The sequence below is a fragment of the Gobius niger genome, assembly GCF_951799975.1.
Source record: "Gobius niger genome assembly, chromosome: 15".
Lineage (NCBI taxonomy): Eukaryota > Metazoa > Chordata > Actinopteri > Gobiiformes > Gobiidae > Gobius > Gobius niger.
In genome coordinates, this window is record NC_136866.1 from 10935449 (window position 1) to 10961132 (window position 25684).

Here is a 25684-nt window from a genome sequence, read left to right on the forward strand (position 1 = left end):
GAAGCCGATCTTCATAGGAGGCTCGAGGGAAAGGGTCCAGTCGGCCACAGATCAATATCAGCAAAACAAGCAAACGTTATGAGTTCAAGAAATCAGGCAGAGCATTCGAGGAGTCATTCGAAAAGAGTTTGAGGTCCGGTTGAGACGTGCCTTCTTTATTTCAATAATAATGATCCTCGTCTTTGAATCAGACCGAGACTGGGTTACAACGGGATGAAGTTAGGTCTAAAATTAAAAGCAGCACATGATAGTCCCTGCACCGGTTTAAATCAAACCTAAAGTTAACATATTGTTTCCTGGTCACCTGACACCGAAAGCGGGACAGTAGCTTAAAGTTTGGACCGCGCTCCTCCAGCTCTGGACTGGCCTTTTATCTGCCCCATCAGAGTGAGGGGGCCCAGTGTCGCCGCCGTGCACACACACACACACAACTATGCAAACAGATAAACGGCAACAAACAGAGTAGTGCTAATGGCACCGGTTCAAACCAACAACTGCACTGAGCTCACACCGGGACGCACATGACTGGAATAACTGTTTTGATGAGTCATTGTAAACGCTGTGTAAAAAGCTCATACGTCACATGCTCCTTCTGGCCAACGGGAATCCTCCAAATCGTACAGAACTAAAAAAAAAAAAAAAAATCAATCTTACTAATACCTTAACTGTCAAGGAATATATAATGGAAAAGTCTGCCTCACCTGGTTTGTGACTGAGTAAATAGTAAGTCTAGTAGGATAATAATAAAACATTCTGTATTTAGTGATAACATGATTGTATAGATTCAAGAACATGTATTAGGCGTGTATTTGTATTGTATAGGTTACTGAGGCTAACTGCTCATACAGAGTGTCCACACTTTGCTGCACCCGCCTCCTGTCACTCGGTCAGCACATGACAGAGCAGAGTCAATACAAGGGACTGGGTGGTAAAAGTGGACCGCACGCCTCTGTGTTTGAGGACAGAGCTGCACTTTACCCATTAAACGGAGATCACAATTCCATATGCATTTTATATAGCAATAATCTTCAGCCCCAATGAGCAACATAACTCAACTGAGGTCCTGCAAAACCGGCGGCTCAACCATAAAGGGGGCCTTTATACTGAAATGTGACATGCGTTAACGCTGTAATCACATGTTTATGAGGGAAATACACAGTTATAATAATAAACAATTCCTACTGAAGTTGGCGAAAGGTCAACACTGAAGGCCACACATTTGTTTTGTTTCCATACAATGAAAGAAAGTGTAAAGTGTCGATACTTAAGATAAATCGATATATTTTAAAACGAGGTTTAGAATTAGACCTCGTGTATATCGGGATACTTGAAATTCAGATAAGCTACTAAATTAACAAAAAGAAACAGTTAATCTCAAGCTGACTTTTAAAAAAGTGTATCTTAAACTGAGCACTTTATTTTGTTATCTCTTATAAATAAATGCTGCCCTCAGAAAAAGATTGGCCTATTTTATTTTATAGCCTATTTTATCCAAGATATGTTTTTTATTGCACCTTATGGAGCTTTGTTACAGTTTTGATGTTTACAGTAAACAGTGAGTTTTCAACAAAACTACTCGTATTTGGCTTTGATTTTAATTTTACAGCTCTCACTTTGGGATCTATATCGTATATCGATATTCAACCTAAATATATGGGGATATGACTTTTAGTCCATATCGCCGAGCCCTAACCCTAGCCTAACTTTCCTACAGTATTTCTAACATCCTTACACTTCACAGGGCTGACACCGAAGCTGCTAGTCCAGCATTAATAAAAAGGCCTTACAATTAGATGGACGACACACAAAGGTCTTTTTCTTTTTAACAAATGTCTGCTTTCACAATGCACTGAGGGGCAAAACACACTATATATACCACGACTACAAAAACATCAGGTAAAGGTCTTTTACATTTGCTTTTGAAAGAGCTGCATGATTCAAACCACTTTTGGCGTGTTTACAATCACACTCTGGCAGTGTAGGGCTTCTCTATGAGCATCAACAAATGAGGATTCCCCTTAAGAGCTTAAACCTTCACAGTTTATGAACTTTAACACCAGGTTGGGTTGTCATTCATTGATTTCTGCAGCCTGAGATATCATACAACAACAACACACAGCATCCTTTTAATAGTTACTTATTTCAGTGGCAGATACGTGGGAAACTGCAGGGCCCCGCTGATCTTCTATAGTAACATAAATAGCCTTCAGAGTAAAGCTGTGTTTTGCAACACTTACACTCCTGCATTACAACACACTGTGACGGCGCACTCTCCAGACGCTTATTGTAATAATTCAAGCGCTTTTCCAAAACACTAGATCTGGGTTATTATGCAACTCAAATCCTAGAAAGCTGTCAGTGAGTATCCAGCGATGTCATTCAATCGGATAGCAGCGCTACCAGAGACAGATCTGATGGTCCAAAACGTTTCCCTTTACCTTAAACAGAGGAAACCAGTGCGTAACACACGGACACATCTCTGCGACTACAGGCGATGTTTATATGTGGCGTACTACGACATGACGATCACGCACAAAAACACAAGAGGAGGGGATTTTTAACGGATTACGGTTCATTTGGAGGATTTGTGGCAACTTTATTGGGGCTGTTAACTGGGGACATTGCAGAAAGATTGAGTATTCCCAAATGTTACACAACTGACAACGTGAGAGGGATTTGCAAACTAATCGCCACTTTTGCAGCGTAAATTGAGGTGTTATGGTCAGAAAAGCACAATGCAGCGCCACTGAGGCCTCTCGCGTGTCTTACATAAGGGGCAGCCTGGTGTGCTCCTTCGCAGGTGTTAAAGGAGCACAATGTCCCAGCCCGCGGAGCATGTTATGTATCCCACACCGGAGGATGGTTTCGGTAAATACGTGTGGTCAGTAAATGGAAAATCCACCAGTGAGCGCGCCGTGGCGGCCCGCCGCGGACCCTCCGCTGTTATCACCGTGTCATTTTAGTCATGTGTTTTGCGCATTTGTGGCCCACTTACCTCGTTGTTGTTCCTCCTCTGATCGCTAATAAAAATCCACGGGGCAAGCTCCTGGCCTCAGATGTCACGCGGTTTAGAGTAATATTCCCATGCAAACTGCAGCGTAGTCTGCGTAAACACAGCCAGTTGGTTCCTCTGCTAACAGGCTTAACTTGAAATGTTTGACTTTTATCCACTGTTACTTCACCGTCAAGTGTTAACGCAGGCAGTAGGTGGGGTTCGAGTCATTAATCCGCATGTGTCGCTTCAGAAATAACCCAAAAAGTTACAGGTTAGCACAACGGCTAGCAATTTAACGTCAACTTATGTTGACAAACAAGCCTGCGTGTTTCGGAGCACACACGACTTGGGGCTAAGCTAGCGCCAGGCTGCTGCTTCTGCTAGCACCGTTAGCTTCGCAGGCTACAGCAGCTCGCTAAATCCAAACCTTGTTTTTAAAATCCTCTGTGGCCTCGTCCGACGTATATCCCAGCAGCCGAAGAGGGTGTTTACAAACTCAAAAAAACACTTGCGTTTGGTTTTGCTCTCTCAATGACGATGCACTCGTGTTTTCAAAGCCAAGTTATCTATCGCTTTGGTCTCTGCTCTCCGCCATTTCCAATCTCTCTCAACACAAACAAACAGCGCTGCGCGTGCACGCGGCAGGCGCGTTCACGAGGGGGCAGAGGGCTCCAGATCAACCAAGACCCAGCAGTGAAAATACATTACCCACAAAGATGAACCAGTTTGCCCTTTGGAAAGACAACTCACGATGTAACAATCAATGTGAGGAGCAAATTAACGTGTTGGTCCAAGGTGAGTATGATTCCATTACATTTTATTACTGAGCAATGAAAGCTTTATGATGGGATCGATGGCTGCGCTTATATCCAGTGTAGTAATTATTTAACATTACTCTCCTCGTTTTCCAGAATGAATCACCTCTGACTCAGAAGGAAGCATCACAACGTGACAGGTGCTTGTGCTGGAGTGTTACCATTTTACATTAAGATTAGAGGCAACGGGCACAAGTTAACCTAAAGTGAACTAAAAGGTGTAAACATGTGGCTTAAATTCTGACATGAGGACTGCACAGCCCCTCTCTGCCCTCTACTGTCTGCGCGTGCACTGCTGCATGTATGTTATCTCCATCTTTAGTGGCAACTGAGTTCAGCAGATTTTGGTGAAAGTAATTTTGCCAATTTGGCAGCAAAATAGAGGTTTACCAACTCTCCCCTCTGTATGCAGTCCTCCGTGAACTTAATGGTCTGTAATATAGTCCACACTGGTACACAAACAAACACTTGTGATAAGGACTGTACGATTTTCTTTTTATACAACTCTTAAGTGAATACAATTATCATTGGACAAAATGCACTCCAAGCAGGGTAAGCCCATAACATTAAACCATTCAATAAAGGTCTATAAAGGTCATATAAACCTAAATGAGAGGTTACAGCAGAAAAAAATAATTGCAGAGTCATGGCTTTTCTTTAGGCATGTTACACATTGTTGACGTGACTCCTGAAGGGCGGCTCTTGAAAGAAGCTGTTTAATGATTACAGTGAAGCACCGTAAATTCAAAGAGTGACCTTTGATATTATTTGATAATATTCATCTACTGCCCTCAGCTGGCTTTACCAGTCACACTGCCAGTGTGAAGCTGGCTTTAGGTATTTGTATTCAACATCAGCAGTTATTGAGTTGAGCTAATATAGTTAAATATAATTTGAATTTGTTTAATCCCAACTTTAGGATAAATATGGACTAGTTTTATATATATAGTACTCCACAAAGTTTCTCAAACAACACATTATTAAACAATCCACTGACTCCTGAGTAACTTGTTGATAAGGAGTTGTTGGGGTAGACAGATCCAGCCAGCAACCTACATCACAGTTCCTAAAGTAGGTGTAGCGTCTTGCTCAAGGGCACACTTCATAATGCTACATAGATTGATATGCCAAAATTATGTCACCAAATTATGAGTGCAGTATGCTGCAAACGTGTATGCCTTTTCAACTAGCAAAAGTCACGTACAGAAACAATGCATGGTTTATTATTCTCTATAAACCGTTGAGATAATACATTTAAAGTAACTAAATGCATTCAAGTGCATATTTGACTCAATATTTAGTAACAACATATTATGGTGGGTTATACTGTATACTATGGCATTCCCTGTTTTCAAGCAATAAAAGCACTGACCAAGGAACCCCTGATAGTATGCCAGGAAACCACCATGAATTTCCTGTTACAAGTCCTTAAGCCCATTTGGCACTTTATGGTTGCCCCTCTCTTGAAGAGTCCTGCACTTCAACTATTTAAACAGTTTGAACTTCTTCAGCAGTGGCTGGACAGTGTCTTTGGGATAGGGTTTTAGAGCCAAGCAGGTGGGGATGTTCTCCGGCTGCTCGATCCACAGTTTATGCAACACACCAGCCTGTGTCAGAGTCTGTGACAGTCCATTCAGAGCCGCCTCATCGGGAGCCTGGACAAAAAATAAAAAACATACAATTAACAGTTTAAATAGATAATGTCATTTAACCTACTGTTGTGTGAACTGAAGAGAATTTAGATTGTTTCCAAAGCTCTAGATCTAGAAGTGTCAAACACAAGGTCCACAAGATGTAATGTGGCCCCTAGTAGAGCATGAATTTCTGAGTATGTAAAAAAAAAAAGAAGCCCATTCCTGAGTTATGGATTTTTAAAGAAACAGCCAGAATGCTAACCCCAGGGGCAGCTTAAATTTAAAACAGGAAATAATTCCACACGTGACCAGCAGAGGGCACTGACGTAATAAGAGATCAGGATATAAACTGCATATTATAGCCATGTGGTAAATAGTCAGTCTGCCCCAGGGTAGCTGTGACTACAATAACTTACAGCCATCGAGTGTGGAGTGACCTGACTTAATAGTGTCTATGTAGCACTTGGAGAAATGCAGGGGCGGACTGGGACTGAAAAACAGCCCTGGACTCTGACCAGCCTGGCCCAAATTAGCGTAATTGTGCACTTCCACAAATACATTTTTTAACCTTTTACCACCCGCCTTAACATTAACAAGTGCATTTTCCCCAGTTCGGCTTTTTATTATTTATTTTTTATTGGCATCAACAAAAAGAACAGGAAAGGTGGTCGTAGAAACGGAAGCAAAACCATTAATATAAATAATAAATAATAATGGTCCCAAAATTGAACCTTGTGGCACATACACCATACTACTTCCTTTTAGATTCATGTTTTTTTTATACTGGGCTTTACCCAAATCTAAAAGCTTCTCGACTGGAGAGCAACAATGTAACGCCTCATTTGAAAGCTAAGACCTACAAAAGTGATGGTAACTTTTCGTCACGGCTCCACATTTTTGTTGTTTTTTTTTAATTATTTTTTCTACCTTTTTTTGTTGTGTTTTCCTCACGTTTTTGTAGGTTTTTTGTCTGTGTTTTTCTCATGTTTTCATCCTCTTTTTCTCGCTATTTTGATGCTTTTCTTTTTAGCTTTTAGATTTGGGTAAAGCCCAGTTGAGGCGGGACTGGTGGCCCTAGAGCCAGTGGCCCTTCTGTGCTCTTCCAGAATGGACATATGGCCAGTCCGCCCCTGGAGAAATGTGTCACAAAGGCTGATAAAGCGCAATAAGTGTAATCCGTTGTTTATTAGACCACAGGCTTTTACAATATATGCGGCCCGCACCCGGCCCAAACGAGTTCGATCATATGGAAAAACGATCCTACTACAAGCTGTGCGAGTATTTTAGCAATAGCGTATGCCTATTAGCCTGGCTAACACCAGACCAAAATCACAAGTTCGAAATGATTCGAGCGCACACAGCAGCATGGTGTTAGCCAGGTTATATGCCTACTAGCTGAGACCCGGCCTTCGGCCGGGCCTCGCTAGTCTCCACATTTGATATTCTGAGATTATGAGTGATGACAAAGAAATGTCCAACCCGTCACACAGTTCAGCTGTAGACCAGTGGTTCCCAACCCATTCCAAAAACTATGGCCACTACAAATGAGTAAAAGAATGAAGGCTCAAAAAAAGTTAAAACAAACTGCAATTGGAGTGTTTGATGCACCCGTGCTCCTTTCTTATAAAGTACGGCAATATTTTCGCTAAACTTGGGGAACAGGATTCAAGAGACAGTGGAATAATTATGGATAAATAGTAGGGGTTCAGCTGTAACGGTTTGGTTGACGGTGCAGGACCCGTGGTTTGGTGCATCACGGTAGTGTGCAATAAAAAAAAAGAATGAGTAGGTTTTGAACTGAAATAGCCTAATGATCGTTATTAGACAGTATTTATAACCTTACAATAAAATTGGCAATGCTTTCAAAGCTGCTTTAGAATCAAATGTACCTCTGGGCTCACAATACGTGAAAGCAAAATAGAAAACAAAACGTACAGCAGCAAATTAAAAAAAAAAAGGAAAAAAAACTACGCAGTGCAGGCCATGCGCTCGTTAAGTGGTTTCATTGTCGCTTTGACGCACACGGAGGAGAAATCAGTCGGAGCAGCGCGTTTGATTAGAGGCTCGTGTTTGAGCAGGTTTTGGGCACGCACGCACATGCACACACATACACACACGCACACACACGCACACATCGCCCTGTGTGGATGCGCGCACACGCACGGCAGTCAGAGCGCGTGCACTCGCGTTTGTGTGACAGCGGGTTGTCCTCGGACAGCAGCACCGCGGTCCATATGGACCCGTGGCCAATGCCCGCGGCCGGTGGGACCGTCACGTGGGGGCCGGCCGCGGATGTCCACGCACACACTCAGTACTGTCTCCAGGCTTCCTGGTGTTCCCAAACGGTCTCCCATCCCAGTCCTAACCAGGCCCTTCCCTGCTTAGCTTCGGAGGAACGGTCTCCCATCCCAGTTCTAACCAGGCACTTCCCTGCTTAGCTTCAAAGTCGGTATGGGAAATAAACATGGCGGCGCCCAGGCGGCGGCCATTGAGATAGCGTTTTCTATAATAGATAGCAGTGGCTCTTGAGCTTGTTCAGGTCCTAAATGTTGGGGCAGTCAGGGGCTCGAGTACACGTGTATCTGAAAGCGCGCTTACCCCCAGCACCACTTTGTGCATTGAGTCCAGCTCCTCCAGGTAGCGCTGAGTGTCCGGGTCCGTGTAGTGCAGATGGAGAGCGGCGGTAGCAGCGTGACAGGCCTGTGTAATGACCGCTCCCAGTGGCCACGACAACTTATGGACCAGGTCTGAACGTACAACCACATACTGGACCAGCCGAGCAGGGGTCCCCGCTCCAGGAGCCGCCATTTTCACAACAGCTGGAACGTCATCTCGCCGCAGTGTTTATCTTCCGGTTTAGGTTTGGAGCCTCTCTGGTTGCCATGGTAATGCCGCACTGCCACCAGGCGGCAGATTTTACACAATACCTTCACTAGAGTAATTATTAAAATATATATAATAACAATATATTGATTATACTACCTATTAGAAAGTGTATTATTTAATCTAAGTGGCAAAGAACATCTCTTGACAATATTAAACGTTGAAATGACCACACATCACACACACACTCGCCTGGCATCCAGAATGACACCCCTCTGTATATTGTATACACGGCTGGAACAGCGGTGAGTGGTTTTTCCTGGTAACACGCACACACACCTATCTTTTTACATCAAGGAACTAGTCACTCATTTACTCAGACATTTGTTTGCAAGTGTGTTTGCAAGTGTGTACCCCACCTGGACGGGGCCTTTAAGTGTGGAGTTTGCATGTTCTCCTCGTGTCTGTGTAGGTTTCCTCTAGGTGCTCCCGTTTCCCCTACCACAAAAAACATGCACAATGGGTTCCCCTCTGGGGCCAATGGCAGAATAGCAGGCAATAATAAAAGCATGAATAAAATACAGCTCATAAAAGTGACAGTAAGAACCAGGAAAGTCGGCCACTGCTTCCGTTTTGCTTTTTCACTGACCTTAAATTACCAGACAAGACAAACTGGAAATGTCACAATAATTCTTTATTAAGCATACACATTATAATATAAATATAAAATATGCTATTTTTGTTTTTAAAATTGGTGAGACATCATTATATCTGTGTTGAGACAGACAACCATACAAACAGTTTGAATTCTAACAAAATCTGCTGAGACGTCTAGCGCAGCTGTAACAAACTTGTCGTGATGGTGTCGTCCTAAAACCAGCCCCAATGTGCGACATCGGGCTGGTTACCAGGTCAACCCAAGTCCAAGACGCTGGATGAGAGAGCACAACAACCTACCGTTTAAATTCTTTAGATATACATTTCTTACTGGAGTCCAACAATGGCATTTAGCAGCATGAGAATGGACCACGCATCGTAATCTAAATCCAAGAGATAGCAAAATCAAAATGTTAAATAAACATTGATAAACATTGATGATCATTGTCACTGTACTACAAGAGCAACTCTTCCACAGTGAAACAATCAAAGAGAAACAATCAGATCTGAGAGTGAGGAGTTTGGGCTCAGTTCTGCTTTACCTCAGTCAACCAGCAGCGTACAACCCCACCCCCCCAGAGTCCATAGAAGTACCGTATGTTTCTGCAAATACAGTTAGCCCAGCCACATTTTCTATTCAAGTCCAGTCAAACATGAGTAAACATAAGGGGCAAAACATGACAATATGACAAATAATATAAAAAGACTGAAGCAACACAATAATAATAAAAAAGGTCAGAGAAACCAATGTACAGACACCAACTGCCCTGATAAACCTTATCCTGGCTAGTCAAGTAGGACTTGAACAGGAGGGCCATTTCACTAATGATGATGGGACAGAAAATCATCTAAACTGGACAGTATTTGGCACAAAAGTAGAAAATAAACATCTTTATACATTCATTACAAGTAGGTCTAGTATAATTCAATCTGGCGCGACAGTGTGTTTCGGCAGTAAAGGATGCCACTTTTCAGTTCAAATTTGAGGTAGAAATATATGTTCAACTCTGCCCACAACCCATGTCGGATGGCACTATAAGAAGTCAGAATGAATACATAAATACAATATTCTTCTATATAGATATAGTCTTTAGCCTTATTAGTTCATGTCAGCAAGTCACTTTAATTTGTAGTTTTCTTTGTTAATAAAAAGAAACATACTTTGACATATATATATATAAATATATATATTGAATAGGTATTGCTATACGGACTGCGTTGATGACGACATGGTCCGTTTTCAACAACAAAATAAATAACTGCAGTATGTAAACAAATCCTTCTAGCCATTGTCAGCCAGCTTGACAATGTGCTGCATTCACACATCACTGTACATAAATGCTAAATGTTTTATATGTTGCAGAAACATAGCCATATTTTCAAGCCGAAGTTGCACCTCCGTAACAATTAACCTCATAAAAGTTCATGACATCAAGTTCTCTGTGTTGCCTTCTCTTATCGACTGAGCCCAAAGTGAACTGAACCCAGACCCTGTCTATGACAAGAAATAACAAATAGTTTGAACATTTTGCTCTTTTTATGTGATTTTTTTCTTTTTCAATGTTTTTGTTCTCATTTGGTTGACATGCTGAATCCTGGTGTTTTGCAGGTCTGTGGTCGGTCAAAAGGAAAAGTACTGAGCGAACCATTCCTGGCGCTGGGCGTCCGGGGAGTCCAGGCTGGATGGGTCCTTGCTCTCAGGAGGGCTATACACAATACAATATCAGAGCATACAGGTGAAGACAGGAGCACACAAAGCAGTCCACATGGTCTGAGTGTGGGGCAACATGATCACCCAGTCTGGTAATAAAATGGTAAATGTATTATTAATAGTGTTTTAATAACTCAATGATGCAGTAAATACAACTAAAGCAATTGAATATGTTCGTTTTGACTATACTATCATTTTTTACAACTTAAGCAACAAAAAAATTATTGTAACGGTAATATTTTTAGTAGCAATAGTTATAATGTAAGTAGCTCTTTGAAGAGAAGGTTTTACTACTTATTTAGTGACTGTAGTATCAGTAGTACTTTCTACAGCAAATACTTTGTCCACAAGAGGGCAGCATAGCCTTCAGAACTCGCTATAGTTGTTTCAATGCACATTTTGCAAAACTTCAGCGTTCCTTTGTGTTCAAATAAACTCGTAACTTTATTTCTTTCATAGACTATAAGGCGTATACTATTTTAAATGCACAGTATATCCTCACTGACCATTGGGTTGAAATGTGCAGATTACTAACAGCCTCAGAGAGTGTGGGAGTTTGTATAGATATATTTTAAGCAGCCATCATACACGTTTACGTATATATACTGTCAGGCTTCACTCTTTTTGATGAACCCTCACTACAGCGTGCCGACGACAGGCATTAAAACATCTCTGTCGCAGGCCCGTCACAGAGCACGTCACTGTCGAGCAGCAGCAGCAGCAGCAGCAGCAGCAGCAGCAGAGCATGCAGCAGCCCCACGGTCACCACAACATGCTCCACACACCACAGTGTTCAGAACGAGCGGCTTTTTATTCAAAGAGACGCCAGCAGCACACAAGAGCCACAGTCCCCCCCCCCCCACCGTCATATGCCGTAAGACAATATATAATTCCCCCTTTCATCTTCACCTCGAATGGATCAGAAAACATAGGGTTCGGTTTGGAGTCGAGGAGAAGCTTGTGCAACATGCTGAAATTACATGAGATGGCAGATGGAGATGTGACAGATATGAACAATGTAAAAACAAAATTAAAAAAAAAATCACATGGGAGGAAAAACAACAGAGGCCACATGCACAAAAACAAACACATAGACAGAAATCTTTGCATTCCCAGGCCATTCTTTGAAGCGTCAGTGACAGTGTGGGACCACAGCGGGCGTATCTGAATGTCTTTCTGTGTCGTGGATTTAAAAACGCCGTCATAAACTTTATTATCATTTGTTTTTTTCAAGCACATTAAGGCACTCAGAGGCTCTTAATTCACAAGGAACGTGAAAATGATTACATGCTGCCAATAGGGTGACCACCTGTTCCTCTTTAGCTGCAGCTATTTAGGCCTTTCCCCCGCCTGTCCCACCTACTTAAAAGTTTGGTTGGAATATTTTGTGTCCTATATTTCACTAACCCCATGTGCGTCTTTTGGGTTGAAACTGCAAATGAAATGGCCTTTACCAACTGTTTTAAAGGCGGTCACCCGAGCTGCTAGTGGTTTATGAGAGGGCCGGCGCCGGAGCAGGTTCAAACGCCCATAGACACGACCCAGAAAGAGCACAGCACGTTTGACAACTGCTTTACATTAACACACACACATGTGAACAAGACTATGTGGCAAGTGTAGATTTGGTAAAAAATTTAAATATCAATAAATATCGACAGCGTTTGTACAAATAAGTGCATTTCAATCTTAAAGGAATAGGCCACCGTTTTTACATACTGAGATATGTTCTTACCTTAGCTTTGACGAGTTCTTTAGGACCTGTCTGGTCTTCGCCCGTGCCTTCAGTCACGTAAACACAGCGCAAACGGCGTTAGCATTTAGCCTCTCCCCCTCTCCTCTATAGCTCCAAAACAGGTCAAGATAGAAGCTACCAAGCTCTTCCACGTTTTCCCTATTTAAATATGGTTACGTGAAGTGTTCCACTACAAAGTATAACTACACAAAATTAAACAATGTGGATTTTCTAAGCGGATAAAAGGGGGGACTATAATGTAAGGCGTAATAATACCAGGAGTAGTTTGAAATCCGCGCAGTAATCTTCACTTTACTGCGCAGTAATCTTCACTTTACTGTGCGGATGCCAAATTACTCCTGGTATTATTACGCCTTATATTATAGTTCCCCCTTTTATCCGCTTAGAAAATCCACATTGTTGTGTTGTTGTTTTGTGTATTATACTTTGTAGTGGAACACTTCACGTAACCATATTTAAATAGGGAAAACGTGGGAGAGCTTGATAGCTTCTATCTTGACCTGTTTTGGAGCTATAGTGGAGAGGGGGAGAGGCTAAATGCCAACGCCGTCTGCGCTGTGTTTACGTGACTGAAGGCACGGGTGAAGATCAGACAGGTCCTAAAGAACTCGTCAAAGCTAAGGTAAGAACATATCTCCGTATGTAAAAACGGTGGCCTCTTCCTTTAAATATTAACCTGAAACAAGCCTTTTTAGCTTCCTCAAATATGGCTTCACTCCTGTCTGGGGTTAACGCTGCTCAACATTATCAAAACATTTTTTAGTCAGACAATGCGCTGAAAAGTCATCAAACTTTTAGTAGAAAGTCAAATTAATCTAAAGTTTCTTATGCCTAATGTGAGTGCATACAATATAACGTTATGCACTCCTAAGGTTTGCATTGTGTGTTGTTTGTACCACTTAAATATTCGAACAATAAATATTTTAAAAGCGTCCTAAACGTCCTTAAGTAAAATGCATATCAAAGTGGACCTGGTCTACAGGCCACCGTTTGTCTACTGCGGGTCATTGCTCAGTCCGAGCGCTGCAGCGGAGTGACCGGTGCGGCCCATCTCACCTCATGAACTTCTTGGTTTCGGTGGGAGGGGTCGGCGGGGGCAGAGGTTTGTTGGAGTTGAGCTCAAGGTGGTGCAGGGGGGAGTTGGGGAGGGGGTCTAGGCGGCCACTGGGGGCCTGAGGCGGGGCCGGGTGCGGGAGGGGCCCGCTCCCTGTGCCGGCCACACCTAAACCCGCAGCCTCCAGCCCCCTGACATTAGAAGAGCTGCTCAATCGGGTGACGGAGGAGGAGGTTTTCTCATTCTTTCGCTTTTGCTACACAGAAAACAAAGAAAAAAAAAGGAGTGGCACCGGGGTCAACGTGGAGGCAGGAGGGAGGACGGAACAAAACATGAACAAAGTACAAACAGCGGCAACCAAGTCTCCAAGTAACTGCTACTTGTTTCTGCAAATCAACCGGAGGCGACTGACATTGATGTTGAAGAGTTGAGACGTTGTACAAAATGTAAAATATAATGCAGACAATATCAGGTAGTGAGACAAGCTCAAGGAGACAGAGGCATTCTTGTCAAATATGTGTATCTCTTTCTTTTTGTCCACAAATATATTTATTAGCATGTTATGTGCAAAACTAAATGAGTTCTTAACACATTCTGAAACCCATAAGTCGACACATTAAAATTCATCTTCTTAATTCATCTCTGTAGCTGTCTGTCATTTCTTCTATGTCTGACATGTTCATTACAATGACTATTTTGTGTTATAACTTCTACAGCTAATCATTTGCAGAAACATAGAGACTGGGTTGAATCAAACACATGGAGGGGAAAAAAAGGACAAATCAAAGACAGATGAAGTCAAGGTACAGCGGTAGGAGATTCATTCGAAAGTGGCCGGAAGCAGAATGAATGAGCAACAAAAATCCAGTTATCTCTCGGTCCTCGAGCGCACCGCCGCCGCCACAGCCACCGCCACCGGTCGCTCGGAGCGGTTCAAATGAGGAGAGATGGCGTGGAAGGCAAAGGGCTGAACAAACACTGATGAATTCAATTAGAAGAATGTACAAGAGTATCGCAAATAGACACAGAGATCGGCGTTGGTGGAGATGAAATGAACCGCACAACTTGTCCACACTCCAAATAAGTGATGAGTTTTGGAATCCGATCCGAGTAAAGAGGAGTTTGTCTAAGGCCGTTAAATTTTTATATTCAACATATTTGACGGAGCTAAACATGTCAAGCTTGTGTTCACATTCAGCCCTCGACTTGTTTAGACATTGCATTGAACTTCAGTTGTAACACTTGAGCTGCTTTAATTGCTGTCAACATTTTAAACTCGCAGGCATCGACAGAGACAAACCTTCAACTCTTTGTACTACTCCTCCATTAGTCGTCCTTGAGAGGTATTTTTTCCCCCTTCGACAGAAATACTGACTAAAGGAAGATGTTTTAGAGCTTCTAAATATTTGAGGCTTATTATGAGGCAAATTAAACGTCATGTCCTCTTTCTTCTATCCGTGAACCTCGTCTCGGGAAAAAGGGCTTCTAATATTTTAACTACTGCTCTGTGATCCTTTTTCGAGTTCACGTGCCTTTATCTCGGGAAGGCCACCAACCTTTTTAATTACTGCTTTTCATAAAATATCTTGAACTTATTTTAGCTTTAGTGATTCAATAACAATTTTGAGCACTTCTCTGGTAATTAGGTTTTTCTAAGGTCAAAGCCGACTTTTGGGGATTTTTATTGGCCGATGCCGATATGCTTGGCCGATATTTTTGACCAATATTTTTCTATTTTTTCCAAATGTCTGGTCAATAATCCTGCAAAAACATAGAAATACTTGGCCACCAATTCTATTTATTACTTTCGGTGATTCAATCATAGTTTCTGTCCCAGCTTTGATAAGTTGCCTCTAGCATTAGCTGGCTGCCATTAGCATTAGCATACTGTTGCTAGCCACGGCATATTGCGTGGCGATCTAAACTAGAAATTGCCAAGGTTAAAACTAACTCTGTTATTGAATTCTGCTGTGCTTCAAAATGACAAGCAGCATGTCCATACTGACTGAGGCTTAGTGAAACTTCTATTTCTACAAACATGTAGCTAACCAATTTTCATCGGGAAGTCACTATCACTTCCTGTCACGCAGATATCGGCTTTTTTCAGTTAGAAAAGATCAGACAATAGCCTATATTGTAAAATCCCCTACTCATATAAAGCTAATATCTTAGATAAAGAGGGGGTGCAAAGCTTTTTGCAGGTATTTGGTAATAATCTCATCTTTCACGTCTTTATCGCATTCTTACACCAGTGTTTCCCAACCAGGGATACGGGACCTGGGGGTAATTGGAAAGGGTTCTTGGAATTGCCTCAGATGAAAAAAAAGGTGAAACAGTAACATTTCAATACTATTTTCAAAGAAAAGTTAGTTTAAAAGCAGTACTAAGGAACTTGTTTACCTTAATAAATCCTTTTCGTAGTCCTTCTGGGGGTAATACAAGTGTTAATGGGATGATTGGGGGGTCTTTCATCTCCCCCTAGTGTCTCTGGCCAAAAAAAACCCCTTGCAACTTTGCCTGCACCGGATCGGAGGCGCAATACACACTAATAGAATCACGAAGAGGAAACTAACAGGCTAATGGGCAAAACTGCGGACTAGCGCCACTTAAACAGTATTTACAGCCATGTCTGAGTGAAGAAAAATATCTCCATTGTGTAATTGGATGTACAATATCCCTCTCTCCCTTTGTCTTTTCTGTCAGCGTAGTATTTAGTCCCACGGACAATTAATGAGTAAAAAAACGCAACATGCTACGGCACGTGCAGTGGGGCTTATGGCCTCTAGGGGCATGAGTTACATAGTTCTGCTTCATTATGTTTTTCAGAAAAAATGTTTGACTTTTTGAGAGTATTTTGAACATAACACTCTACTAAACACTGAATAATCTATGTTCAAATTTTGGTAGGACCCTAGCATTAGGGGGTACTCTGAGTATAAATGAATGACTCAAGAGTACTTTCACTTTATGGTTAGGTTATTCAAGCAAATTATCCCCAAGCTCCTCCCACCCCCATCAGCTCCTCTTGCTCCCCTTCACTGTGCAGGTGTTTCAATAAAGGGGAAAAAAAAATGGACTGTGAGGAAGATTGAAAGATTACTCAAAGATGTGCGAGTGGCTCGAAACCAGCTCCAGTAATGTTTTTGATAACATGGTATGGCTATATTGTCGAAATCGAAGAAGCAATAGGCAAATATTATCAACAATGCAATGTCTAAAGCTCATGGCTGATGTGAATGCGACGTGGTGGACTTTGCCAGCGTTTGGCTCTGCGACTCAGCGTTTCTCGGTTATTAGCATGAGAGCAGAATTTGGACCTACCTTGATGAGCGGGTTGATGACTCCTACGTTTGGACTGGCGTTAAACACTTTGTTGAAGTTCGTCTCTCTGTTCACCAACTCCAGCTGATAGAACTTTTTGTCGTCCTGAAGGATAGGCACGCGTCAGCACACGGCTACTATTGAAGACTTGTCAACCAGAGGATTTACGTATAACGGCGATGTATAAAAGATACTCACCACCAGCTTTTTGACCAGCGATTCTCTTTCTGAAACCATGTCTTTGAGCTCAGCGATGACCTGCAGATCTTCAGGGCGGCTCTCGCGGTTCCTGAACTTATCCTCAGTCGCCTCCAATCTGAGACACACAAGAGGGGGGGAAAAAAGGGCAATCCTTACTCCATGAAATGATTGATGATCATGATTGCTCTCAGTTGTCTTGTTCCATTTCCTTTACAAACCATGAACATCAACTTAAATTGCATGTATTTCCTTTTTCTAATCAACTTGAGTTATATTCCATCTTTTATCACTATTACAAATCCACAGCATCGCTAAAAATTCAAGCGGTTGTTTGACTTCGGGAGTTATGAGAGTTTCCTGAATGAATGGCCGCCCACTTGTTTCACACCGCCCTGAGAGAAGATAAGTCAGATAAAACTTCATTTTACAGCTTCTGATATCAGACATAAAAACTGTTCAAGCGATCACAGGCCACAGTGGGACTTTTGTAAAAGGTGCCAACGGGAATAAGCGTTTTTTTTTTTTCTTTTCTTAATTTGAAGATTAATTGGCACTGAGGCGAGTTCTGCAAATGGCAATTTCTGAGATTTATCCCAAGGTGTGAGGTTTAAACTGTCTAACTACTCTGAAAGGTGGACGTTTAGCAGGAAATGTTTCAACAACATCTGTGTAGTTTTACTTATGTATAAGTTAAAAGTGCTGCTTGCATTGGGAAACCATTGCTGCTTCTACCTAACCTGGCTAGCGCCATGCTGCTGTGTGCGCTCGAATCATTTCGAACTGCACAGCAGCCTGGGGACCATGGCCGAAATTTTCGCATGGATTTGGGAACCAATCACAGAACGAGGAGGGACGGCAAAACGATGACGCGCTATTCGATATATGGAAGCTTGTAGTTTAGTTACGGATAAAAAATAAAAAGTTTATTTACGGATCCAACATGACAGCAGCAGACGCGATGGTATTTTTCAATCAAGCTTTAGGCCGTGTTCTACATAGTTTAGCTCAAAAGTTTACAGCGGATACGTCATCGGATACAATGATACGATTGGCTGTGGCCACGTGCAGACACATGATAGACATTCGTAGCGCCCAATAAACGGCTATGGACGATCGTAAACTACACCTCAGCCTACGAGAAAATGAATTGGTGGTCCCCAGACTAAATATCACTTGTGATTTTAGTCTGGCGTTAGCCAGGCTAGCTTCTACCCAGAGTTAGAGCTGCAATCTGGAATCTGGCCACTGGATGGTGTCTCTTACTACACCTACACTTTCAGCTGATACAGAAGCTGGTGTGAGTAATGGATATTGCAACATTACTATGCAGATTAAAGCATGTTTACGTTGCTCTTTAGCTGGATAGTAGGTTCCTGTTTGACCATCAGTCTGTCTTTGTTTGGTTGAATCTTGCCGTTCTGTGGCCTCAAGCTTTCATTTCCTTTTGAGATGCAGAAAGTCAGGCCATGTCGCAGTGAGAGCCACTGACACGAAAACATTTTGATTTCCATCACAAGGAACCAGCTATGACCGACATTTGACTTGGCTTCAACTGAACAGGGGTGTCCGTGGTATTTTTGGGAAGTGTCTGACCTTTAATAGCTGCTGAAAAAAGATGACTTGTCATTTGGTTTGTCTCGGAGACTCGACGGTCTCAGTCTGACAGTGACAGATGTGTCGGCGAACGGCTCCAGTTATCTGCACTGCCTTCTGCTGCGGCCCCTGTGTTTCACTATAAACTCTTCCAAATGTGATGTGACTTTCAAATGAACTGTCAAGCTGAAGCTAAACTTCACTGAAAAGAGTTTCAAATAGGAAACGTAACTGATCTGATCTTTCTATTACCCCGAACATGTTTAGTTTCTCATTAAGCACTTAGAAGTATGGCATCAGTAAGAGGTAGCCTACAAAGATATTTTCACCATGGATCACACATCAAACTACCAATTTGTAAATAAATCCATGTGACACCTGGTCACCCGCTTTGTTCATTATTGCCCCACTATCACCTGACGCCAAATGCACTTTTTAATTCTGGGCGGCATGGTGGCGCAGCGGTTAGTGCTTGTGCTTCATAGTCACGGGCCTTTCTGTGTGGAGTTATCATGTTCTCGTGGCTGTGGGGACTCCGGTTCCCCCTACTTAAAAAACATGTACAATACACCAGAATGAGTGAGTGAGTGAGTGAGTGAGTGAGTGAGTGAGTGAGTGAGTGAGTGAGTGAGTGAGTGAGTGAGTGAGTGAGTGAGTGAGTGGTGGTGGTCGGAGGGGCTGAAGAGCGCAGATTGGCAGCCTCACTTCCGTCAGTCCACCTCAGGTGGCTACAATAGTAAGTAAGTAAGTGCTTGTCATTGTACAATTGTACAATGAAATTGTGTTGAGGTGTTGCATTACTCCTGAGCCGCTGGGACTGAGCGCGCTGCTATTGTGGGCCAACCTGACCAGCATGTTTTTGGAGCAGCTTACCACCACTGAGTTTGGTGTGAATGAATAAACTACAGTGTAGCGCTTTAAGAAACTTGGAAACACAGGCTTGTAAATACAAGCAAAGTGTACAAGCCATTATTATGATCATTATAATGGGCGTATGGAGAGTCAAAGCAAAATTGAGAAAGTAGCTATGTGCTTCATATTGTTGAGCCACCATCTGAAGAGTGATATCAAAGCCATTAATTCAATGTCAAAACTAAAACATCCCACATTACATTATGGAACCACCATGATTAAAATGTTGTGTAAAAACTAGCCTACTTTCCAATGAATAACCATCTATCTAATTCATGTATCTATCTGTAATACCAGACAAAATTAGGTAGTGACTAATGCAGAATACTGTATATAGTATTTCATTAGTGTGAAAAAATCTGAATCTTTAGGACCAAACGAGTGTCGCAGTCCAAGCACGTTGCACTCATCTAAACCCCATAATTTATTCATTTGTTTGGCACAAAATAAAGGGGAGTTTTCTGCTGTTTGTTTTGCATCGTGGTCCTCAAGGCATCATTATCATGGAGTGCACGTCCGACTTCAGCTATTAACAACTGCACGGGGGACTCCAACAATACAATGATATTTAATTCTGTTTCACAGGAGAGAATGCTATTTGGATCTTAAGCTGCATCTTTTCCCCGCAGTCGTACGCCGGAGATACTGGCTGTCCAACAGTGAACGCTCGAGTGGCGCCGCTTCAGTCAAGAGTGACAATAAGCCCAGATTCACTGACGCAGAAAAACAACTGTCAGGGTCAATGCATCGAAAGCATCATGTTTATAACCATGGCTTTCCTCCATTTGTTTGGAGGGAGTAGGAAGAGTCGTGTGTTCCAGAAGACAATGCAGAAAACTCATTATTTCCCCCCCAAAGTGTGTTAGCATTGATCCTTTGTTCAGTTAAAGTGAAACAGTTTTAAAAGCACATTCGCTGCTGCTTTGGCGAGCAAAGGCCAAAACCTCGACGTCCATCCATTCAAACCCAGTTCTTTGAAGTGGACACAGCCTGCTCAAGAGGCCAGTTATTTCAATAAGAGAAAGTATAGACTTCTGGAAAAACCTTGGTTCAGGCAAGGGCTTAGTTACCGTAAAGAGAGAGTTTACACAGCTTCAAGGGCAAGGGGTGCATTTGAATGGACAAAGGCAAGTTCACATGAAAACATTTTTGTGATCTTAAAGTTGAACATGGTTATCACAAGTTGTTCTGTGTAGCAAAGTCAGGACGTCGACATCCTCGTTTTTTCCATCAATACAACCCCAGTAACAAAATGACTCTACGTGCTACGCAGCAGGGCTTTAACTACAACAACAGACACTGAATGAGGAACAAAAATCCCAAACTAGTCGTGTGCGCATTTTGGGCTAATCTTGTTTGAATAAAGAAAGAAGATTAGGCTCGGAACCCGCTTTCCTTTGCCAAATCATTACACAAAACAGTGTACACTAATTGGAAAGACTACAAAGAAGTGTTCCAACTGCGTATCCAAAGTCAAAGAACAAACCGCTTCAATCTCCGCACAGTTCATTATCTCAACCATTAGGCAGTGGCAATTTGACCCTCCCTGTACCGAGGTCACCGATAACGCCACGCAACACCCGATTAAACCCAACGTCCAACCTGCAGATAGCGCTAATCACACCCCGGCTCCCATCACTGCGGCCTATCTCCGCAATAACAAAGCCGTTACGTTACGAGTTTGCCACTACAAAGACCGAATCGTAATTAATTTCCAGCATGGACGCCCTTCCCTTCGCTCCGCTCCTGTTCTTGCGCTCTTCTCTTGCCAGGGAACGTACCATCTGTTTCCCTTTGAACGCAAATCGCTCTTTCGTGTCTCCTAAAATGTCGGCCCTGCATCCAACAAGTCTTATTTAATCTGAGCGTTAATGTGCGATCGGGCGCAGACGCGGGAACGGCTGGATGCGCCGCTGCTGAATATGAATGAGGTTTAAGTAGGAAAAGCGTTTTGGCGTGAGGAGTCCGGGGAGAAGGGGGGGGCGCCGTCGCCACATAAAGATTAATTAGTTCGGGAGGAGCTGGTTCGAGATGGATCGGCGATGGGGGTAATTAGATGGAAAGAGGCAGATCATCTCTGGGGGTGAAGGCAATTTTATGGAGGAAGACAAAGAACGCATGGGGGAGGAAAAAAAAGAAAGCAACGATCGGTCCCGGAAAAGTCGTCTCAAACATTCGGGTCGATAGGGCAAGGGGCCGTGAATGTATTTTAATTAACCTCAGATGAAATATCAATTTGCACGGTAACCTTTCATTAACTCCTTGAAGCAACGGGGGAAAACAAAGGACATTGTCAAAAGGGCTCCTGCAAACATTTAGCTCGACATACACTTTGGCTAAGAGGCTGACAATAAGCAGCTCTCTGTCCTTTTCGATTTTGTAAAAGTAGCTCATGGGTGGGGGAAAAAAAAAGGGCTGGAGACCTCATGAATTCCCCCTGATCTGCAGTGCGTCCCTACTTAACAAACAGGAGGCATTTCCAATAGAATATCCGTGGCCTTATGTAGTGCACGCTGCTGTGGTTCAAGTCCAGCAGGTGGCGCTTCGCTCTCTTGTTGCAGTCGGTCTTAAAAACAGGTCAGCTCAGGGGGAGATCGTTCTCTGTCTGTCTGGACGTCCCTCACAAACAGTTTACTGAGCACCATATGCTCCGTCCGGCTTCTTCTTGGACTTTTTTCTGATGCAACTCATTACTCACACTTCCTTGGCAGCGCCCATGCCCAGTACTGCAGATTTTCTTTCTCTTAAATATACAAGCCCACCGTGTACTTTTTAACTTTTTACATTCAAACTTTACATTCGAATACATTAATGCAGCCGAGGTGGCCGACACTACCCGTACTGCAAGATATATCCACGTCATAAATATTGCAAACGCTGCAGGGATAAAAGGCATGTTCCTATTACTAATGAATCACTACATCCACCACTTCTGCTGCACCCAGACGTTTTCAGCTCACTGCAGCCTATAGCTCCATGGCAAGCGTAACCTTGAGGTATTTAGCCTCATTACAGCGGGATTTGTTGAGGGCGGGTTTGGTTAAAATGCAATCAAGAGGTCATTCTGCATGACTGAAAAGCTGCCACAGTTCATCACCCACTATCACCACAGCTATGGTATAGCCTTTACAGCGAGTTTGCATCAGTCTTTTATCTGTGATTGGTCATCAGAGGATGCTGGAGCTTCAAACTCAAAGTAAAGAAAAACCGCTACAGGAATGATCACAGAAAATACCATGACTTTGATATCAGCACCACCCGCATATACCTGACCAAAATCTAAAAGGTCAAAGCTCTTTAGCAATATTCACGATGCAAACTTCAAAGAAACTTTGTGAGCACTTCAGCCTCCGCAGACAACTGTAAAATTGATGTTTCCGTGAGACAACAGGTGCGCAGTGTGACGACGCGTTGCTCAAAAGTCTGTCAGTGCCTCAGAACTATGTACAAGAAGTGCCGAGTGCCTGTCCGGGTGTGTTCCTATGATTCAAAAGGAAATCATGAACTTTTGGAACTTTTTTTTCAGTCAAATATAGAGCGGTAGAAATAAATATGGCAACATGAAAAGCGCTACAGACCAAGCACGCTAGTAATGTGTCTTTTGAAACTCCTGTATACAAACCTTCCCCACAGTGAATCGAGCTTCATTCTTTGTCGCTTGCTTTGATGGGGACTCAGTTTCGTCATTGGGCCCGACCTATTTGGCACAGCTGTCTATACCGTCTGATGCAAGCGAAATGATTGCGAGGAAATAATACTAAACATCCCTATTTACGGCGAACCACCTGCTCAGAAAAGTGCCTTGATGAATAAAGCATGAGGTGAGGCAGAGGTTGAAAGGCATCGTTTGGGTGTGATTGTCGAGTGAATGGGAGAGGGAGATAATGTTTGGCGCTTACAGGATTTGGAGAGCCGAGATTTTGTCTTTGAGCACTTCCTGGGCTTTGTTGAAGTCCGATAACATGTTCTGCGTGTCTCTGCTGTGCCCCATCGTCAGCTCGGACAACTCGCGCTCGTGCCGCTTCAACAGCTCCTGCTCGTGGCCCCTGCAAACAAAACAAAAGAAAGAAAAGTTAGAAAAGCATTGGTCCATTATGTTGTCTATAATCACCTATGCTTGCCTTGCAGCAGTGTATATTAAAGCAGAACTAACTCATGCCCCTAGAGGCCATAAGCGTCACTGCAGGTATTGTAGCATTTTGCGATTTTTTACTTATTAATTGTAAATACCATGCTGACAGAAAAGACAAAGGGAGTGAGGGATATTGTGCAGCCAATTACACAATGAAGATCATTTTTTTCACTCAAACTTGGCTGTAAATACTGTTTAAGTGGCACTAGCCCGCAGTTAGCTTTGCCTGTTAGCCTGTTAGCTTTTTCTTCGTGATTCTATTAGTGCGTATTGCGCCTCCGACCCGGAGCACGGAAAGTTGATATTGATATTGTGCCAGAGATACCGGGGGAGATGAAAGACCCTCCAATCATCCCATTAACACTTGTATTACCCCCAGAGGGACTACGAAAAGGATTTATTAAGGTAAACACGTTACTTAGTTTTAAGCTAATAAACCAAATAAGTAACTATGAGTAAGAAATACTCATAGTTGATGCAATTAGAGTACTGAAATGATCAGAACATAGTTTGATGAAGCCTTGTTGACTTAAAAACATAGAAAAGCATTTTAAGGTCTTATGACAGGAAGAATTCACACTGGTATAAGTAATAAGCTACTGTTTAAAGCCGCCCCCAGCTATTCCATTTTGCCAGCACCGGGAATCGTTGCATTCCCACATTTCCTCGCTAGATGCTAGATAACTTAGCATACTTACAAAAGTTTACAAAAGATAATGACCTTATAAACGGATCAAATCTGAGCGACCTGAAAACCCCCTCAAAATGTCCATGTCGTTTGGGGGGCAGAGCAGGGTTAGCTACTACACCTACTGATGGGGCAGCTTTAATGCGTACTTTCTTTTACATTGAGATTCTGTTTCTCTAACAACATTGTTCCCGCCAATACGAGGTAAAATCCACAGCATGGAATCAAGCGAAATATGGCCACATTACAACATAGGCAAAGCTTATAGCTCCTAATCTGCTCTAAGTCACCGGGATAAAAACAGAAGGCGCTGCTATAAACCAGGCTCATTATCTGCACTTCAAATGCATTTGGAATCGATGAGAACCCAGACTGATAAGCAGTACCTATAATAGCACCCATGTCAATAATATCTTATCCGCGCTCATCGCTAATGCTGTCAGCAGTTTGCCTGTCAGCTCGCACTTCCACTGCAACAAAACAAAGAAGTTATATAAATGCTATTAGGAAGCAAGTTTGTCGATAAATGAAGCTAAAAAGGTTCCTAGTGCTAGAGAAGTGTGCGACACGCTCTACACATAATGCACACGATTTTTGTGTCAATAAAACTCCATTTTGCATTTTGGGGAACAGGGACGTACAGAGGAGGAAGCAGAGGAAGGCTAAGAAACTTAACCACTTGCTTCAGAGTCCTTTTTTTTTTATAAAGCAGAGCTGATCAGGACAAGTGAACGGTTAAAGGAATAGGCCACCGTTTTTACATACTAAGATATGTTCTTACCTCACTTTAGACGTGTTAATATATCCCCGTCTGGTCTTTGTCCGTGCGCTCTGTCACGCAAACGGAGCACATACGCAGCCTCTCCCACATGTCACATAGCTCCGAAAAAGCTCACGATAGAAGCTACCAAGCTCTTCCACGTGTTCCCTATTTAAATAAAGTTACGTGAAGTGTTTTCATGCGAAGTATATTTACCCAGAAATGTAGCATGTCGATTTTATAAGCAAATAAAAAGGGGGACTATATTGTGAGGCGTAATGATACGAGGAGTAAAACGTCCGCGCAGTAACTCCTAAAGGTTATTGACAGAAGTGAGCGGGGGAAGTCTTTAGGAGTTACTACGCGGACGCTGTGCTCCTCGTATCATTACGCCTCACAATATAGTCCCCCTTTTTATTTGCTTATAAAATCGACATGCTACATTTCTGGGTAAATATACTTCGCATGAAAACACTTCACGTAACTTTATTTAAATAGGGAACACGTGGAAGAGCTTGGTAGCTTCTATCGTGAGCTTTTTCGGAGCTATGTGACATGTGGGAGAGGCTGCGTATGTGCTCCGTTTGCGTGACAGAGCGCGCGGACAAAGACCAGACGGGGATATATTAACACGG

General features: G+C 42.7%; 3 protein-coding genes across 5 annotated transcripts in view; all 3 read right to left on the reverse strand.

The window, feature by feature from the left end:
* ncoa1 (nuclear receptor coactivator 1) overlaps positions 1-3741 on the reverse strand; it is a 30681-nt gene extending 26940 nt beyond the window's left edge. The window contains exon 1 of one of the 2 annotated variants that reach the window (XM_079572256.1): positions 2996-3741. The gene's annotated coding sequence lies outside the window, so the exon portion shown is untranslated. The remainder of the gene's footprint in view (positions 1-2995) is intronic. The other variant, XM_079572255.1, reaches the window with a different exon arrangement.
* A 1365-nt stretch (positions 3742-5106) lies between these two features.
* On the reverse strand, positions 5107-8271 carry ptrhd1 (peptidyl-tRNA hydrolase domain containing 1). The gene is made up of 2 exons (XM_079572103.1): positions 8043-8271; positions 5107-5465 (listed from the first exon to the last, which is right to left on the reverse strand). The coding sequence occupies exons 1-2, from the start codon at positions 8250-8252 to the stop codon at positions 5295-5297; spliced, it is 381 nt and encodes a 126-aa protein (XP_079428229.1). The 5' UTR covers positions 8253-8271; the 3' UTR covers positions 5107-5294.
* A 705-nt stretch (positions 8272-8976) lies between these two features.
* Positions 8977-25684, reverse strand: part of fam184ab (family with sequence similarity 184 member Ab) — a 129586-nt gene continuing 112878 nt past the window's right edge. Inside the window, exons 18-22 of one of the 2 annotated variants that reach the window (XM_079572015.1) lie at positions 23369-23515; positions 16962-17079; positions 16764-16868; positions 13445-13698; positions 8977-10630 (exon numbers count right to left, since the gene is read on the reverse strand). In XM_079572015.1, coding sequence (XP_079428141.1) covers positions 10546-10630; positions 13445-13698; positions 16764-16868; positions 16962-17079; positions 23369-23515 — 709 coding nt within the window. In that variant the 3' untranslated portion in view covers positions 8977-10545. The remainder of the gene's footprint in view (positions 10631-13444; positions 13699-16763; positions 16869-16961; positions 17080-23368; positions 23516-25684) is intronic. The other variant, XM_079572016.1, reaches the window with a different exon arrangement.